Raw genomic sequence first — 19,129 nt, 5'->3', positions numbered from 1 at the left:
ACTAAATCTTAATAATTATATTTACTTTGCTTATTAATTTAGTTCGAAGTAACAAATTAGAATAATATAGAACTCAATATTAATTAAAATATAAATTGGTAGAAAAAGTTGAATTTAATATAAATTATTATGATCTAGAGTTCGATATAAAATAGAATTGAAATTGGTAAAATAATGGAGGAAGTTAACTTCAATATCAATTAAAAAATTGAATATAGAATTGAAATAATTAAGTAAGGATAATTAAATAATTTCACCAAGTACCGACCGATCGAGTACCAAACTTTTAATGTTTTGTGTATTATAATATAGTATAGTATAGATAGATAGTATAGATGTACATGTAATGATTGTTTTTATTTGAATTACCATCGAGAAGTTTTTATTTGAATTACCATCGAGAAGTAGGATACAAATACAATTCAACATCAACATGAATTGATTTCCTAAGAATATTGCTTTTAAAAAAAACTAAAATTTTACTCCTTCCGCCCCACTGATTCGTTATATACTTTTTCCTTATCTTTGATACGTATTTTAAAATATTATAAAATATAGTTTTATAAAATATTTTTAAAATTTTCTTATTATGTATAAAAATTTGAACATTTTATTTTTATTTATAAGAAAAAAATTTATTTAAAATTATTTAGGGAACTAGGTTTTACGGGAATTTTAAAATACGTGTTGATTCCCCGTCCCGAATGTAAAGAATCTCGGAGCGAGTAAATAATTTGCAGATTAAACCAATTACACAACAAATAATCCAAAACCCATTCCAGTTTATAAAAAATAGGCCCAGCCCATACAGCTATTAACCCATTCCAGTTATAAAACTACAGCCCTTACAAATCATTCAAAGCCCAAAATCTATTTATAAACGGAAATAAATAATCAACAAAAATTTCAAAAAACACCCCCAAAATATCGAAACTGTAGAGCCGAGTGTAAACTCGCTAGGTGCGATGTCGAAAAACACGGTGATAAATCCGGCGATGCTCGGCGACATAGCTAACGGAACGAAATACTCCGCGTCGGAGGTCAATTCGTATCGTATAATGGCGGTTGCTGACCGATTATCAGCTCATACTTGCACTAAAGACAAGACCGATTCGGTTGAATTCTTCAATCTCTGCCTCTCGTTAGCTAGGTATAACTTCTCGATATTACGGTTAGATACGTTACAGCTTTCGGTTTGATTTGTTACAGTTTTACGGTTTTGGTGATATTAGCTAGGTTTAATTTGTTGATATTGTGGTGAAATTTGTGATAGTTTTATGTATATAAGTTATTGATGTTACGGTTCGATATGTTACAGCTTTACGGTTTAGTTTGTGACTGTTTTACGGTTTTGGTGATATTTGCCAGGTTTAATTAGTTGAGATTGTGGTGAGATTTGTATCAGTTGTACGGTTTTGGTAATGTTAGCTAGGTGTAGCTTATTGATTTAACGGTTTGATTAGCTAGGTATTATTTGTTGATATTGTGGTGAAATTTGTGATAGTTTTACAGTTTTGGTAATATTAGCTAGGTATAAGTTATTGATATTAAGGTTCGATACATTACAGCTTTCCGGTTTAATTTGCATTAATTTTACGGTTTGAGTAATATTAGCTAGGTATAGTATGTTGATGTTATGTTTCAATTTGTAACAACTTATTCTGGTTCATCTCTGTTACGTGAAACTATTTTACGGTTTTAGTTATATCAGATGGTATGTTACGGTTCAATTTGTAACAACATTACGGTTTTGGTAATATTAGTTAGGTATAATTTTCTGATTTTTTGTTTCAATTTGTAACAATTTTACGGTTTTAGACTTTTAGTTATATACCCGGACTCGGGTACGGATGTTGGATACGGGATGCGGATCCAAGTGTCAGACTTTTAGTTTTTAAAAAATTAGGATTTGTGGATATGGATCCAAAATTGGACATGGGTGCGGGGATAACCTTCACATAAGCAATATTAGCAATATTATACCTGCTTTTTATACATTATATTTGTATACATAATTGTTTTATGTCATATCTATAACATAAATCAAAAGGATAACATGAAAATAGTAATCTATAGACATCCCTCCCTAGAATTAAGAATTTTAAGTTGTTGTGAGGCCTTGCAAATCATTTTGAACCAGATTTCTTAAGGTTAAAGTGTCTGGTATCCATTTGAAGGGTTCGGCTTAGATCCCATACTCACACCCATGTCATGTCCATGTCTGAGGGCAAAATTGAAGAGTCCGGATAAATTAGTATTAGGGTATGGTCCAATTCATGGCAAACTCTAGGGTTCAACTTGTTACCTATGTTACTCGGACTCGTCTAGAAGTGCCCGACATGGACACGTGTCCAAGTATCGGACTCGGCAACATTTTGAAAAATTTGCATGTTTTTAGCTTAAAATAAGTGTCCGAGTCCGAATGTCCATGTCCAAATGTCGAGTGTCCGACACGGGTACTCGAAGGTAAAATGAAGAGTCCGAGTAACATAGCTTGTAACAAATTTAAGGTTTTGGTAATATTAGTTGGGTATATTTTGTTGATAATACGGTGTAATTTGTAACTACTTTACATTCCGATTTATAGAAAGTTTATGTCCGTTTTGGAAAGTTAGTAGTTCTAGAAAAAGTTGGAGGTTTGACCAAATGAAACCTCTACTAGTGGTGTTTGGTAATTAGCAGTTGACATAACAGTTTGGACCCAGTCCGCTAATTTGGAAAAAAACTACTTGGAGGAGTTTATTCAATTAGATGATTGACATTGGGTCTATTGAAAACACAAACCGCTAATTCAAACAGCTATTTACCAACAGTTTTTTTCTTCGAAACAACTTAATCCGCTAGTCAAAACAAGTTACTCAATCCGCTAGTCAAAACAACTTCCTCAATCCGTTAGTCAAAACAACCAATTTTATCCGCTTTCGGTAACAGCTAACCGCAAATTTTCAAACAGGTTCATTTACGTTTAGTAATATAAGTTAGGTCTAATTTGTTGATATTACAGTTTAATTCATTAAAACTGTACAGTTTTGGATATTTCTGTTAGTTGATGTTTGTAAAACATTGTATAATAATTATGTTTATGTGTGTGTCTCTACTCCCTAGTTAGGATTGTTGATTAAATAATTGGTTTAATTTGATGAATAGTAGATATGTATAAATATATAATGTAAATAAATATTCATCTTATGGTCCAATTTTTTACACTTTTAGGGAAATAGTGTCACCCGTGGATGTTTGTATACTAAGGTTTCAAAATAGTGGAATGCAGTGAACATGTAAGATATAGTTGTTTTAAGTTGGTTTTTTGTTATGTTTTAGAGAATATGTTTTGCTTGGTGTCGCATTGGAGTGATTTTGGTATAAGATGTGGATGTGGTGGTGTTATGGTTATATACAAGCGTAGAATTTGGCCGAAATAGATAGTTGATGAGAAGTTAGTCTCTATTGTTTTTATGAGATAGTAATGATGGTTGATTTTGTTTTCTGCCCAAATGTATTGGAGACACATCGGCGTGGCGTGTGATTTAATGTAGAAGGAAACGCTGGACATAATGGGTTGTATCATACAATGAAAAATAGAACATCGGGAAACTAATAAAATTGAAACAAAGCATGTTCAGAAGATTGTTGGTTTGATGAATTGTTAATTTATTTGGTACTGTACACTAGTAGTGAAAAAGAGCGACTATATTCTGGAAGATGTAGACCAAGCATTTCTACATTCTAGTTGTCCCATCTAAGTTGTATGTTGACTATTAAGGTAATATTACTCTCAAAAACCGATGTTTTATAAACAAGAATCAGGTAAATTAGTTGGGAGTATAAGAATATGGACAAATATTGTTAGAGAAGGCAGAGAGAAGTTAGGGGCAAACATGAGTAGAATTTTAGAGTTAAGCACTAGTCATGATAACTATTGCAGGAAAACTCATGTAATTGCAGGACTTCTGATTAACTGATGTTCATTGTGGGAAATGTGTAAATTACAATAACTTTTAACTTTATATCTTACAAAAAGAAGTGATATGTTCGAGTTCCATCTTTGCTTCTTGAATTGCTTATTGTAAAACATTATTGTCTCTATTAGTTTCTCTGTCCACAATCTTATTTTTCTTTGTCAATGCAGAGGTATTGATTATGCCATAGCTAATAGTGAAGTTCCAAGCTTTGGCCGGGAGCTTCCGGGTTTGTTGAAGCAGGTACTTTTATTATGGAGTGGCATATTTAAGGTTATGAATATAAAGTATCAGCGACAGTGGAACTTATAGACATGTTATTGTATCTATGATTATATGCATCAGAAGATATCCATATTACATCAAAGAAAAAACAAACAAGTCTTATGTAAAATTTGTAAATATTGTTTATTTACTTGAAACTAATTACGTTATATTTATTCTTCTAATAAAACACCTATTTTTCTTGGGAAAATATGTTTTTCCTCTGTGACCCTTAAAAAAGAAAAGGCGGATCCTGCACTTGTGCAAAGCAAGATAAATTCCTTAAAATCGAGAGAAATTAATTGGGAGGTTAAAATTCTAAATCTGCTATGATTGTCGAGTAAGCAATTGCTAAAAAATATTGGCACTTAACACAACCATTAGACTTTTTGGAGTGAAATTGTATCATTGTATAACTGAACGGAGGGCACGTATCTAATAGTATATAGTGATGTCTAAATGCCTGATCCAAGTGTGTCTTGTTTAGACCTCTGCAATTTTAGTTGCCTTGTGAAGAAGGATGAGGTCACTAATAATTGTGCATTCTATTATCGTTGAGATTCTGATTCCGCTACAGTCGAGCTGGTGTAGATTTGATGGCAGTCATATCTCTGAACCTAGGAACTGACTCTGTCCCTGTTTTACCTGGTTTCGGCATTTGGCTAACTATCCAAATATCAAGTATACACGTAAAGTCTTCAGACATGGATTGGAATTTTTGGGTTGACGTCGTTTTCTTATTATGCTATCTCCATTTTCCTGTTTAAGCAGGTGATTTAAACTATTTTTAAGTAGTTACACTCACTCCTCACTTTAGTCTAGAAGCACCGCCTGACTGGCTTTAGACTCTTTAGAATTTGCAGGGACAAGATAAGAAGCTATTTATCATAACATCAAACATTATGTTTATCGATAACATGTCCTATTTATTACGTTTGCTTCAGTCTTGAGTCATAGTTCTTCTACATATTACTTTCTGTCCTAGTATATCCATTTTGGTGTAGTGAACCTTATTCTTTAGTATGATTATTTAACAATCCGCCTCTCGTTAATCAACAGGTATGTACTCGCAGAAATGATTTTTTATTGCAAGCAGCAATCATGGTTTTGATGATCTCTGTAAAGGTATTTTCTTTTATTTTATAGATGCATTAGCTTTGTTTTTACTTCTCCATTGGTGTATTTCATTCCATTTACATTTTATTAAATATTGGATTGCTATAGAGTTTACTCAATACTCATGTTTTTTTCCTGAACCAGTGAGTAATAGTATGTCAGCCGATTCTATATATATGCCCTATCAGTTTCATGGTTAATATATTATCTTTATTGAAGTCTCTACTTTTGAGTAGTTTGGCTATCCTTTAATGCTGTAGGACTAATTTGTTCCTTGTTTACTGCAATAGACTGCGTGCGAGAATGGATGGTTTTCATGCACAGATAGTGAGGAGCTGAAGTCTCTTGCATACGAGGTTTGTATTATGCTAAACTAGTTGCACATTGTAAACTTAAGTTTAGGGAGTTTGTATAGTGTTGAAATAATGACGTCTATGGTTTTCATTTAGATTGGGAGCACCTTTTGCAGTGCAAAAGATATCAACACCGAGGCAAGTAGTTTGGCACCAACTATTTCTACAATTATGTCAAGGTGATATATCATGCTGTAATATCCATACTACTTTGTCAAAGTTCTCCATCTTTTGGTTGGCAAAACTGTCTGCACATTCTGATTTCAGTCGGTTAAAATATTTATAAGTTTGTGTGCACATTGAGGATCATATGCTGAAGAACTTCTATTAATGAGTTGTTTTACTGTAACCAAATTTTTCGATGGTATCTGAACTTTCTGTATTTGCTCTATTATCAAGTAATTTTCAACTCAAGGCTGCATATGCAACAGTAATTTTAATAACACTGGTCTTGCTTGATTATATAACTGTCTGTATTTGTCTATGGCCTATGCTACTGATTTCAGTGATGTTTTTGTTATTTATATTGCCTATGGTTTTTCTTCAAAATTGCCAAGCAGTTACGTTTCAACCGATGTATTCACATGAAAGTTATTCTATGGAGAATCTTGAAAAACAAAATTTTGTTTTAAAAAATAAATTGTATTTGATTGTGCTCTCTTGTGCCTTCATGTGCAGATTTTATCCGCATATAAAAATAGATCAAACACTGGCTATTCTTCATGCTAAGGTAGTCCTTCTCATCTCTGTCTAAACAAATTAGTAGTCCCTTATTTTACTCTATATTGTGTATGCAATATGTACTTTGTTTAAATTTGTTAACCTGATCATTGTACCCAATAAGATGGAAGATAATCAGAGGTCTTTGGTCCCTGCTGGCAACCATTCTGAAACTGCTATTATGATACAGAAGTTCTTTATTAATGTTTCTTTGTTTTTTTGGTCATGTAGCCAGGATTTGAGGCATATGTGTTGGATTTCCAGATACGGAAAAAAATAGATTCCTCTCCAGATGATAAAATTGTAAGATTTTAATTTTTTTTCTTATTATTTTTAAACTATGTGCCGAATGCCACTGAACAGAACTGAGTCCTAAATTCTACCCTCTGGAGTCGCACTCTCCCCATGGTTGTTTGTGAGTGGACATATCTTTAGCTGTCCAGATGTGTTTTAACAGGATTAAGTTAACATAATTCAGTTTGTTGATGTCAGTAGACAATTCCTGTAGAAAAAAAAAGAGCTAAGAGCCTAAAACATTCCTAGTTATCTACATCTTCATTAAAATTTAACTTCATAACTAATTACAAGCAACTTTGTTTCCCTTTTGTTTCCCAAAAGGTTAGAATATAATGTCTTCAAGTTCTGCTTCAGAAGTCAGATCATCTCCATGACCATTGCATAATAATTTTTTTAAAAATCATGGAAAACTTTCTGCAAAGGAGGGGAGAATCATGTTGAACCAAAAAGTAGAATAGTTGAGATACACAAACAGTCCTTAACATGATGTCTTGGACCAGAACCTTGACACACATGCTGTTATTTTAATCTTGTCATGTTTAGGTAATCTGTATGGAAGTTAAGTAGTATGGTCCTGCCAAAGTCTTTGGTTTTGCCTACCTGAAACCTGATTACAGTTATAGCGAGTTATGGAATGAAGTGTTATGCATAGATTTTTTTTAATTTTATAGTTGAATGTATAGAATGCTTTTATGTCGATGTGGTCATAAATACCGTTTTCATTTGGCGTCTCATGTTTTATCAATTGTGTTCTGCAGTGGTTATTTGTAGCGCAGATAGAGAACATGGATACATCAGCATGTATCATAAGTCCTCAACAAGTGAAGTATGAATCGTTGCGTTTTGTTTAACTTATTATTATTTTTTTAAATCAATTCTTCTGACCCGCTTTTTTCCGTCATCTTCAAATGTGAAGCTTTCTGCTAAATGGTAAAGGTGTTGAAAGAAGAACTAATGTTTTCATGGTTTGTTTCGAATTCATATTATTAAAATTAAATTAAGCATGATGGTGTTGCTATATCTGGAAACAAGTGTTTTTTTCACTGTTTTGCCTTCTCAGGATAATGGACCTCAACTTCCGACAAATGTCACCAAACTGCTTAAATATGGAACAAATCTTCTTCAAGCTGTGGGGCAGTTTAATGGTTTGTACTGGTTGTGGTTCTAATAAATATTTTGCTGATATGATCTGTTTCACTGACAGCACTTACTTTTCTGAAGGAAATTATGTAATCGTTGTCGCCTATATGAGTACGGTAACGGGTCCTGTTCGACCTTCCTTGCAAGATTATGTTCAGCCTCCTGTTGGTTCACTGGATTCAGGTTGGACAACCTGTTTTTATCTTGCTGATATTCTTAGTATCTGTGTTTGCATACGTGTCTTGCAGAATGTCCTGTTCTGCGTGGTCCTAATAAAATTTTCATCATTTACTTATTCAAAAGCAGATTCGGAGTTGATTGAAGAGGCATCTCGAATATCACTAAATTGTCCAATAAGGTATGCCTTATCATTTGTGCTTAAGATTTTGAATAATCATCATTTCTCAAGGAGAAATCTTGCTTCAATTATTTTTTGTTGTGTTTCTTTATCTTGATCTTTTGGTTGTCTTTTGTGGTGTACATCAGCTCAAGTTCTCTTCAAACTGATTTTCTTTGTAGTTTGACTAGTTTGTTCTTTTAAATTTAACACCCGTGCATACAGTATTTAAACTACATCCACGGGCTCATGCCCTTCTTGAAACCTATCTACCACTCTAAACACCTTTGACCTTTCAGCCATTTTTGAAAGTTTATAACCTTAGTATGGAAGGTTTTTTTGTTTTGAAAACTTTTTTACTATAGAAACAGTTCCGGTTGCTGCTAGTAACTTGACAGAGAATACCTTTCTGCCAGTATTGAAATTTTATAGCGTTCTTCTGCAAGGTTTCTGTTGAAAACTTTATTAATATAGCAACAGTTCCCATTGCTGCTAGTAATTTGAAAGAGAACAGATGTACTGGAGTCAGATCAGTTATTTCTATCTTCCACCTTAAATCATCTAGCTGGTATCATTCTTTCTGAGGTAGCTAGGGAAATAGTGGAATCGTAGGTATACATATTAGTGGAAGTTGAAACTTGAAAGTTTCAGTAGTAAAAGTTTATCTTGTAACTTGTCTACTTGACATTCCATTTCAAGGAAAAAAATTTAATAGTCTGTTAGGCATTCTATAACTTCTGTTATCATTATAGACTATTTGAAGACTTTGTAGAACATGCGGAGAACTGAGTGAGAGGTTTTTATGCATACATGTCGATATCTATTTAAAGCAGCAACTTTCGTCCACTACTTATCTTCTTATCAACAGTCAACCACTTCTAGAATGTAATTCGGTGCCTGGCTAACTAACCTCTTCTTAATTGTAAATGATCCATTGCTAATTATTTATATTGATTCCCGTCATTGACAGCATGAAGCGCATCAAAACTCCTGTCAAAGGTCAGTCATGCAAGCATCATCAGGTCAGTCTCTCTATTGTCACCTAATTAATAGAAAAGAGGCTAGAATATATCATTAGTGGCAGTTGTAATGCTATATTGCAAGTGGTTGGTTTCATGAGGATCCTTTATTCCTTTTGCAGTTCTTGTTGGGTCATATTACTAAACTTAATGCACAGATTTTTGGCTTTGCATAAATCTTTGGGTCACATTACTAAGCTTAAGGCATAGAACTTCGGCTTCGCAGGATTTAAATAGCAAGATTGCAAACAAAAGCTAAAGTTTTACTTAAAGTTCTTAAACTATGTGTGCTGCCCTATTCCCAGATAGTTTAACACTAGGCTTTTGCAGTTTGTTAGTATTGACAAAATAGAAAGTTAAGAATTACTATAAAATATAGAAGGGAAGAATATTAATACATCAATGGACTGATAAGAAAGAACTAAAAATTCAAAACATTACAGAATTGAGTACGGATTTGTAGTGTAACTATCCTAGACTTTGTTGATATTTTATAGCTTTACTCTAATATCTTGTTTTCTTTGGAAAGGCTTGTGAGCTTCAGTGTTAAGAGTTATTTTCACTCCTATCACTTGCTATTTTCATAAGAGAACTTACGGATTAAGAATCATGGAACATTGGAACTTGTATCGCATGTTTTCACAGTTATGTAATCCGTAATTAATTAACCTAGCAGATATTAGGGGATAAAGAACAAATACAGAATTGGTTCCTTACTCATTTTATATATGATTTTAATATTATATTTTTCCTGTCTTTAACCCTACCCCTTTCCATCTTTTTCTTTAGTACAGTTTGCTCTCTGTTTAATTGGTTGGAGTTGTGGGGGTATATTGAATAATGTATCTAGTTTCAGGGTGGATGAGAAGTATGGAGGTGGTGTAAATTTTATGTGATAATATATGTGAAGGATTTGTAAAGGAAAATGGGATTGTAATTATTAAGTTCTCATTTGAACACATGTAATGAAATGTAGGATATTATAAAATTTATGCATATGCACACATAGTTTGAATTTCATTTCATTCCATCCTTAATTTTTTTCCATCCAAGCAAATGGAGCGTTAGGTAAATTTCTTTGTAACTCCACTTTCGTGCAGTGTTTTGATCTGGACAATTATGTGGATATAAATTCAAGAAGGCCATCCTGGCGCTGCCCACATTGTAATCAGTCCGTCTGCTTCAATGATATTTGTATTGATCAGAAGATGGTCAAGGCAAGTATATGTTGATGTAGTTCTTTCTGAAAATGAAATCTGTGTGCCCTCTTGGTAACTATGTTGTTTTTTTTAGATTTTAGAAGAGGTAGGAGAAAATGTTGCTGTCGTAATGATTACTGCCGATGGATCATGGAAAGCAGCAACTGAAAGCAATGATCAGAGGGACCATAAAACCTCAATTAATGTTCCAGAAGTCCTATCACAGCAAGAAAAATGCACCGCAAATGGCTCCCCTGATATAATGGATCTCTCTGATGGGGATGATGAGATGGACATAGTGGGTGCTTCTGAAAATGAATGTCTGAAACCCCTCTTAGCGGATTACGAGAACCAGTTGAGAAACCTCTGTACTGGTAGGGTTAATCAGAGTCATGCCTCACATGCAGAAGATGCCCATGGCAATGCTATTTCAGGATCTGCTCCAACAAATTCTATGTTATCTCCTGTGTTGACTGATGCCATATCTCCTGCTCTTAATCGAGGGTCTGAGGGTTTTCATACGTCCTCTCTTGCAACTTCTGTTGCGCTGAGCAACACTACTGCTCCTGTTAATACGCAATTACATCGGCATGGTAGTTCTGATATGATCAATGAATATGGGAGGTACCCTCCGGCATCCCAAACTATAAATAGAGTACCTGTTGCAGTTCAGGCCCTTCCTGCACAAGCTTCAACATCTGTTTCACAACAAAGATCAATGAATAATTCTCAGATGTCTCCTAGGCCAATAATCGTAAATGGCTCTGGCCCAGTTTCCAGTAATGTAGAAAGGCAACAGCAGCCAAGGCCATTCCAGGGTTCATACTTGTCGTCATCTACGTTGCAGCAACAAATTGGGGTATGGAAAACTTTATTCTTTGGATGTGTCATCTCATTATATTGGTCTCTTCATTCATGCAAATACTTTATGCTTGACTGACTATTTTTTTCCCCCGTGTAGAATTGGGGTCCACAGGGTCACATGTTCAGTCCAATTCGACCATCTCAACAAATGACTACCCCAATAACTCCTGGTGGTTATCGAGTCCCTTCTGTTAATGGCCAAAACTTGCATCAACAACAGTTTACAGGCCAAAGGATGCCGCATATGAGGAGTCAGTCTCCTGGCCTGGCCGTAACACCCCGTCATTTTGCACCAACTCAATCTCATCATGGAGGCACGCCGACTAGGGCTTCATCACCATATGTTCGTCACCAGCAGGAACAGTTTCATCATTCTTCTCAGAGAACACCCCATGTAGCAAGAATGCAATCACAATATAACCCGGTCCAACTGCAAACAAATTCTCCTATTTCTAGGAATGTAGATGCACACAGGCCTTTGATGAGTCATACCGGTGGAACTGTCCAACCTACAAGGCCGGAAGATACTGTAAATACATCAACAGAGCAGGACTGGCGCCCGACAGGCCGCATGCGTGGAAGCCTATCAGGAAAGGCTTATTCAGAAGCACTTAACCAGTATATTACCTCACCAACACAGCCAGCTCAACTTACTAGACCACTAACCAATTCAGTCACATCTCCATCTGGTATCCCATCCCCACATTTCTCGAGGGAAAATAACATGAATATGAATGCTACTCAGGAAGCGAGTGTTTCATCTACGGAACCTGCTAGTACTGCTGGGATATCGAACGTAGGACATAATCAACCTTTGGGTAAGTATTAAGTGCCATAAATTATTTAGAGGTAGTAGTCTGCAGAAGTTTTTAGTGCAATATAATCATGTATAGGTGGTAATAGAGTTGGTGCTAGATTGTCCGTTACCACTTTTGTATGTACTTACATTTCCATTCTTCTGTTATTAAATTTAGTTTCCTCTTCCTGTCCGGTCCCTGCAAGCTGAACTTTGTAAAATTCAAATTCAATTAATATGTTGTTCCTGTTATTAAACCATTGTTTGTTATCAGAAAAGAATGAAGCCAGGGTAGTTAATTTACCATTTTCCTGATCGACTGGAAATTCATTTGCCATTTTCGAAAGAAAAGAATACTCTTTCCAACCTAAACTTGTCTTTCCTCAGCCCATCACGATAACACTAGTAGGCAACATGTTGATGGTGGAACGGGGAGAGAAATCGGAGAAGAGAACGATGCGGCTTGCACGACTGGGCAAGTAACTGACGGAGAACGGGGCAAAGCTAGCAAAGAGAAAGAGAAGTGCAGTGGAAGGAAATACAGAGGTGTAAGACGACAACCTTCAGGGAGGTTTGCAGCAATAATTAGGGAGAGTAGGAACGGTGTCAATGTTCAGCTCGGAACATTCGACACGGAAGAAGAGGCTGCTTTGGCGTATGATTCTGCTGCACTCCGCGTGCACGGATCAAATGCAGTGTTGAATCTTCCTCACCGGATTTCTGATCAGCAGAAACTCGGAATGAGTGGGATAGAGTTGTGGAAAATGGCAACATCATACTTGAATTCAAATAAGGAGTCGACGAGTTCGTCCTTTTTAGCAAATAAGTGAAAGACATCGGAGTTTGAGACGCTCGAGAGTGAATGTTATTCATTTATCGGTGGATAATGGTTGATAGAATTTTTTTTATTGTTAATTACACGGTTGATGCATGGTTATAAAAATCAGCCGATTTCTCAAATATTACTGATAAATCGTTCAAAAATCTGTCAAAAATATTGGTTCGATTTGACCGATTTCAATAAATCATCTGATTTTTTAAAAATCGTCTAATAAATCGTAAATTGTATATCTACCGAATATTTTCGATTTTCGAAATCTGGGTTCATGAAATATGTACTGTTTTTTTTTAGCTTTTTTTTTTCTTTTTTTTTATTCGAGGTGATTCTTTATTTTGTTACTCTTCTTTCCAGCTTGGCTAATTTTTTTGCTTGATTGTGTTTCTCGTAAATAGTGATGAAAAATACCTAAAAGATAAAATGTTCATCCAAATATTTTCATGCGGTAGAAAGAAGTACAAATTTTTAATTATTTATAAAAAACTTTTATCAATATTTTACAGATTGTTAGTTTGTTATGGCACCGGCATTTTTTGTTTTGAAAAATAATACAAATAGTTTGTTGACAAAAATCTGTTTATCCATCTGGTTTTGATTCTATGCACAGGTTACTGCTTTTTATTGTACATTCGCATTTTCTATATGCAAGTGGCAATTGCGGTTCCTCAAAATCTAAAAATTAAACAGTAATTTAACAATTATAACTACTTAAAATTCAAACTACAACCACCCTTCTTAGAAAAATACAGTTACCCTAGTATGACCAGAGCATGCAATTGGGTCGTGTCGTGTACTTTCGTGTCCTGTAATTTCGTGTTTCATATATATAAACATGAAACTCATATCCGACCCGAAATGATTTCGTGTACACATATGTGAAACCCATATCCATTCGAATCGTGTCGTGTACTTTTCGTGTATATTAAATAAATAATTAATATAATACATATATATACATATAATATATAAAATAATCTATTTTAATGTATAATTTAATGAAATATGGAGTGTGTATATATATATATATATATTTACATAGTATTCTATAAAAATTTGTAAATATTTATATTATATTTATATTTATATTATATACATAAATATATGCATGTGTTATATATATTAATTTATAAATATATTTATCTCGTGTAATTTTGTGTACCTAAATTGAAATCCATATCCGACATTAAATCTATCGTGTAATTTCGTGTTCGTGTACATTCGTGTTTCGTGTACCAATATTTTTCGTGTCATTTCGTGTCATGTTCAAGTGTCGTATGTCAAATTGTCCGCCCTAAGTATGACACATTTATTGACATTATCACGCTATTGGCAAAGCTCGAGTGACCCACCGAAATGCTAACTTTTATTTTTAATATATTTGAAATTAAACTCACGCACAAAACACTATTTAGATTAAACATATAAATCACTAGGAAATAATGGATGAACTATAATTAAAATTATAAGTTCGAAATATCTTTTCAATGACGTATTTCGAAATATCTTTTCAGTGACGTAGTTGTTTTCAATATATTATTTTTTCCAAATTGCATGATTCTTGATCAAATTTCTGCATGAAGAAAATACTGCATTCAGCTTATATTCAGCTGATTCTAAATAGGAAAATGTTATTTTCAGAGCCTTTTTTATTTCCAGAGCAAAAACATGTGAAATTACCAAATTACCCCTGCCTTTGATATTTTTCAAGAACTTTTTATTGTGAATGCTGTGGAGTAATTTTGTGTTTTCACTCATTCTTTGCTCTGGAAATAAGAAAATTGCTCTGGAAATAATATTTTCCTTCTAAATATTTAGATCTGTTTCTCGTTCACCCAAAATTTATTTAAGAAACATAAACTAATTTATATTTAAAAAAGATATACATAATAAATAGATACAGATCGGTTGGAATAAGTGTTGTAATAATCGGGAATCGTTGAAGATCGACCGAGCTACCGATTTAGGATTAATTGAAAATCGGGGATTAATCGGAGTAAAAATTGGAAGTATTATATCATTAAATTATATTTAGTATATTATTATCATTATATTATATTATTTATTAATAAATATATATTTATTATATCATAATTTCTATTCTTATTCATATTTAAATTAATATAGTATTTTAATTTTTAATAACTAATCATATATACTACAATAAAAAAATCGTAAGAATAATCGGATTTCAAAAATCAAATCGATCGGATACTTTGTAAGGGATTAATCGGGAATTAATCGATTAAATCGGATATTTATCAGAGATTTTTAAAACACCGGTTAAAATTGGTATAAAAAAGTTGGAAAATAATATTAAAGCGACAGTTACATAGAAGTCGGCAATGTAGATTGAACCTTGTAGCGTGAAGATGAAGATATAGCCGTTTAATTTGAAATAAACTGTAGTTTTATTGACAAACCTTACATATATTTATATACGTTACAGAAACAAACAATATAAAAGAAAAAAAATTGTACAGATTTTGACCATCGCTTTCGATCCATCACGGTTGGCATTCTATGAACCATAACACGTTCACATTAAAAATGGCTCCAAAAATGCAACTTGAACCTACCAATAATTGTTCTTTGGTGTAGGGAGAATAATAACAGTTATTAATATGCATGTTAAATCTCACCAGCCAATTTTTTTAGCTTTTAGTTGAGCTTTGTTAGAAAAGTGAATGGAATGTTTGATTAAGGTATAACTTAGGATAACCCCAACCCGTTACACTTTTTTTTCTTCTTGTTGTTGTTTTTCTTCTCTTTTTTTAGGTAACTCGCAGCCGCTACCATTCGGGTGCGTTTTTTTTTTCTTTCTTCTTCTTGTTCTTCTTCTTCTCTCTTTTTCGTAGGTAACTCGCAGCCGCTACCATTCGGGTGCGTTTTTTTTCTTTCTTCTTCTTATTCTTCTTCCTCTCTTTTTCGTAGTTAACCCACAACCGCTAGCATTCGGGTGCGCACTGGATAACCCCTACGGTTCACGCAATAGCCTGGAAACCACGTGAATTAGGTTAAACCGCATTTAATCGACAAACATTGACTCATGAGACATATATAACTTTTTTCATTTTTTGCTCCAACCTATCAATACTAAATCTTACATCTTATACTATATAAATTATTTTATTACTAAAATATAAAAGTTAAAATATAATAAAATGGTGGGATATAATTTATAAATGAAACAAATTTTATGAAAAAAGTAAAAGGACAACATGAAAATATACACAAACTCTAAAAACTTAGCGTAACACCAAATTTGGTGTGATTTTTGGTGTGACAAAATGGTGTAACTTTTAAAGTTGGATTGAAGAGGGATTTTACACCAAAATAGTGTAAATATGAATATTTAGAGTGGGGTTGGAGATGGTCACACATGCAGTATTAAGTTAATATAATTAAAACTATAATTAAAACTTTGATTATTGGGTATTTTGTTTCGTATAAAGGTATTTTTTTCGGTTGTGATCTTTTAATTAACAGGAGTATTTTTTTCCTTACTATCAAAATATTATAAATTAGGATTGTAAAATACACACAATTTAAATTATAATTTGTTGTTTTCAATTTGGAAAATATTATAGAAAGAGTACTCTGTTGAATATTGCTTTTAAAATAGATATACAGTAAATGTTTAGTTATTCACACAAACCCTTATATTTGATACAAAATTTATAATTTTTTACCAAAAATAAAAAACACCTAATTTGTACAAATTAAAAAAAACTTTATTTTAAACTATGAATATTACTCCATACGTCCCACGTCTCACTGATTCTTTACATACTTTTTACTCTGACACACATTTTAAGTCTACTATAAAGTATAATTCTATAATTTATTTTTATAATTTTCTTTTTCTATATAAAATTTTAAATATTATATTTTTATTTTTTAAAAAAAATAAAATTATTTAGGCAACCATATTCTTAAAATACGTGTCTATTCCCATCCCACAATATAAAGAATACAGTGCTACTGAACGAGCAGTACTTGCCGACATAAATTTTATTTAAAAACTTATTGATCATCAACTATAATCCTATTATTATGAAGCTAATAACAATATATACTTCCTTTGAAGACTCAATTCTTTTTGCAAGTTATTCAAAGATTTACAACGCAATTAGTATGCAACTGATACACTAAATTTCGAAAATGAGTACACAATTTAGACGTATACAGCTAGCTATAATTGTGAAGAAAACCAAATTTAGAATGATGCATTCGAAACTAGACCATCCAAATCATCATCAAATCCTGCAAAGAAATCATCAGTCAAGATCGAATCCGGAATGACAAAATCATGATCATCACCACCAATCAGTTGCTCTTCTGTAATGAAATCTTTTTTCTCGTGTTTAATTTTCTTCAGAACTTGTACTTCATCAATAGGTTTAGATGATGGAGAAAAATTGGAATGTTCTTTCGGGGTTGCTGTCGATGATACGCAGCTTTCACCGGAAGATGTTCGTTTCAGGGCTGAGAACTTTTGACGGTTAGTTCCTGCAAGAGAACTGCGGCGAGTTGGTTGGCTGTGGTTGTGCTCGGCTGAGTAGGTTATGATGAACATTCCTGGATTTGAATAGCTTTCTTCTACTTGCTTTCTTGCCAAACAACCCTTTGAGCTGCTACATCTGTAGTAGCTTCTGTTTCAAGTAATCAAAAACAAATTTTATTACTATTTGTATAAGATATGTGTGTTAAAATCTCGTTAGAATAAAAAATATCCGATGAAAATTCGCAGTTCTCATTAGTTCACAGTTCTCATTCTAAGCTTGTTCCCATTAGAGCGAGATCCTTATAAGTTATAACAAATCAAAATTCGGATGAAAGTTGACTGTTCTCATTCTAAGCTTGTTCGATCTCGTTAGAGCGAGAAATTCTTATAAGTTATAGCAAATTAAATTCCGATAAAAGTAGAGGGTTCTCATTTTAAGCAGATTCTCATTAGAGAGCGATCTCGATAACATATTTGTGGATGTATATCTATGTACCTTGGATAAGGGGATCCTTTAATAGGTTTTTGACCATATTTACGCCAAGCCCATAAATCCGAAGAAAGACCTTCAGCTGTTACTTGAACCACAACCCTCTTCTGCTGATTTTTCCTGATAAAAAGAGAAAGAAGAAGAAAAATCAACACATTTGCTAGAATAAAGCTACACTTTTGATTAAGTTTAGTTCAAGAAACTAATACAATTACAGATTTAAGAAAAGCTAATCACCTTTTGTATTTAGTTGTTTGAGCTGCAACTTTAGGGTTAGCAGCAGCAGCAGCAACTATACTTTCCTTCTGCTCAACAACCTTCACATCTTCTTGCTCGAATTTCACTTCATTCACCGGAGAATCTGAATGTTCTAGTTGCGGAGAGAAAGACTGAACTATCGTTGTATCGTAGAAGGGCTTGTAAAGATCATCTAATTCATTCACAATCGGTGAATTCTCACTGTTAGTCTCAAGTACTCCTTGAAAGTACTGATCCGGAAAATTGTAAAAAAGATCATCTTGATAGTTAAAATCAAGTAAACCATTAATATCTGTGTATTGATCATGAGTGCATCCTCTAACAATTGCTTGTAATCCCCAGTCTTCCTCCATGCCACAAAACCCTTCCATGTATACGATTAAATAACTTCTGTGTCGGGTTCTGGCTTAAAAATCTGTTAAAAGTGGTCGTTTTTCTTGTAGTGTTTCTATATAAGTGTCAAAGATGGATCAATAGATATAAACAGATATTGAGAATGAGGATATATAAAATAAAAGTGAAATGTGGTTTATATATAGTGAGAAATGAAAGAGCAATAGAAACTAAGCAAGTTGAGGGAAAAAAGACAAGGGAACTAGACTTTTGTAATATTAGAGATGTACTCATGTTACTAGGGTTGACTTGGGATATATTGTCAAAATGCTTAACACGCTTTGATTTTCTTTAATAGCTGCTGCCTCTCATATGCTTGATGGGGCTCTTTAGGGCAAGGACTAAGAAGGGTGGAGAAGAAAAAAAGTACGTCATTTTGCCCACAAAAAAAGGACAATTAATATTAAAAGTAAGCTCATAAAGACTCGTGACTTGGTCATGCATGACATAATAAATACTCCGTATTTATAAATTTTCAATCAGCGGGAAAGATAGTAATAACGAGTCATCAGTCATGCATTCTCTATTACAACCAAACTATAATTAATATACATTAACAACTAACAAGTCATGCATTAATAA

At 33.3% G+C, this 19,129-nt stretch overlaps 2 protein-coding genes across 3 annotated transcripts; one reads left to right on the top strand and one right to left on the bottom strand.

Annotated features, from left to right (window-relative positions):
• Positions 1-921: 921 nt before the first annotated feature.
• Positions 922-12,992, top strand: LOC141671325 (uncharacterized). Of its 2 annotated transcripts, none has more exons than XM_074477516.1 (17): positions 922-1,150; positions 4,130-4,202; positions 5,283-5,348; positions 5,630-5,695; positions 5,789-5,871; positions 6,371-6,422; positions 6,644-6,715; positions 7,468-7,535; positions 7,626-7,674; positions 7,770-7,854; positions 7,931-8,032; positions 8,153-8,207; positions 9,157-9,208; positions 10,306-10,422; positions 10,499-11,263; positions 11,366-12,086; positions 12,452-12,992. In XM_074477516.1, the coding sequence occupies exons 1-17, from the start codon at positions 966-968 to the stop codon at positions 12,892-12,894; spliced, it is 3,054 nt and encodes a 1,017-aa protein (XP_074333617.1). In that variant the 5' UTR covers positions 922-965; the 3' UTR covers positions 12,895-12,992. The 2 variants fall into 2 exon arrangements, with proteins under 2 accessions (XP_074333617.1, XP_074333618.1); XM_074477517.1 differs by having other exon boundaries at positions 8,156-8,207; positions 12,452-12,991.
• A 3,919-nt stretch (positions 12,993-16,911) lies between these two features.
• Positions 16,912-18,669, bottom strand: LOC141670998 (WRKY transcription factor 22-like). Its single transcript, XM_074477062.1, has 3 exons — positions 18,134-18,669; positions 17,903-18,016; positions 16,912-17,554 (listed from the first exon to the last, which is right to left on the bottom strand). Exons 1-3 carry the CDS (start codon positions 18,523-18,525, stop codon positions 17,119-17,121), a joined length of 942 nt encoding a protein of 313 aa, XP_074333163.1. The 5' UTR covers positions 18,526-18,669; the 3' UTR covers positions 16,912-17,118.
• Positions 18,670-19,129: the final 460 nt, after the last annotated feature.

Source organism: Apium graveolens, chromosome 7, assembly GCF_009905375.1.
Source record: "Apium graveolens cultivar Ventura chromosome 7, ASM990537v1, whole genome shotgun sequence".
NCBI lineage: Eukaryota > Viridiplantae > Streptophyta > Magnoliopsida > Apiales > Apiaceae > Apium > Apium graveolens.
The sequence above is the reverse complement of the archived record's forward strand: the minus strand, read 5'-3'. Positions and strand labels throughout refer to the sequence as shown.

What these genes read in the sequence shown, in the direction of transcription:
- LOC141671325 (XM_074477516.1), top strand. Translation starts at nt 966, where the DNA reads ATGTCGAAAAACACGGTGATAAATCCGGCGATGCTCGGCGACATAGCT. An exon ending in TTCCGGGTTTGTTGAAGCAG is followed by an intron (nt 4,203 to 5,282) that starts GTACTTTTATTA and finishes GTTAATCAACAG; the next exon opens with GTATGTACTCGCAGAAATGA. An exon ending in AGGACATAATCAACCTTTGG is followed by an intron (nt 12,087 to 12,451) that starts GTAAGTATTAAG and finishes GTCTTTCCTCAG; the next exon opens with CCCATCACGATAACACTAGT.
- LOC141670998 (XM_074477062.1), bottom strand. Translation starts at nt 18,525, where the DNA reads ATGGAAGGGTTTTGTGGCATGGAGGAAGACTGGGGATTACAAGCAATT. An exon ending in CAAACAACTAAATACAAAAG is followed by an intron (nt 18,017 to 18,133) that starts GTGATTAGCTTT and finishes TCTTTTTATCAG; the next exon opens with GAAAAATCAGCAGAAGAGGG. An exon ending in AAAGGATCCCCTTATCCAAG is followed by an intron (nt 17,555 to 17,902) that starts GTACATAGATAT and finishes TACTTGAAACAG; the next exon opens with AAGCTACTACAGATGTAGCA.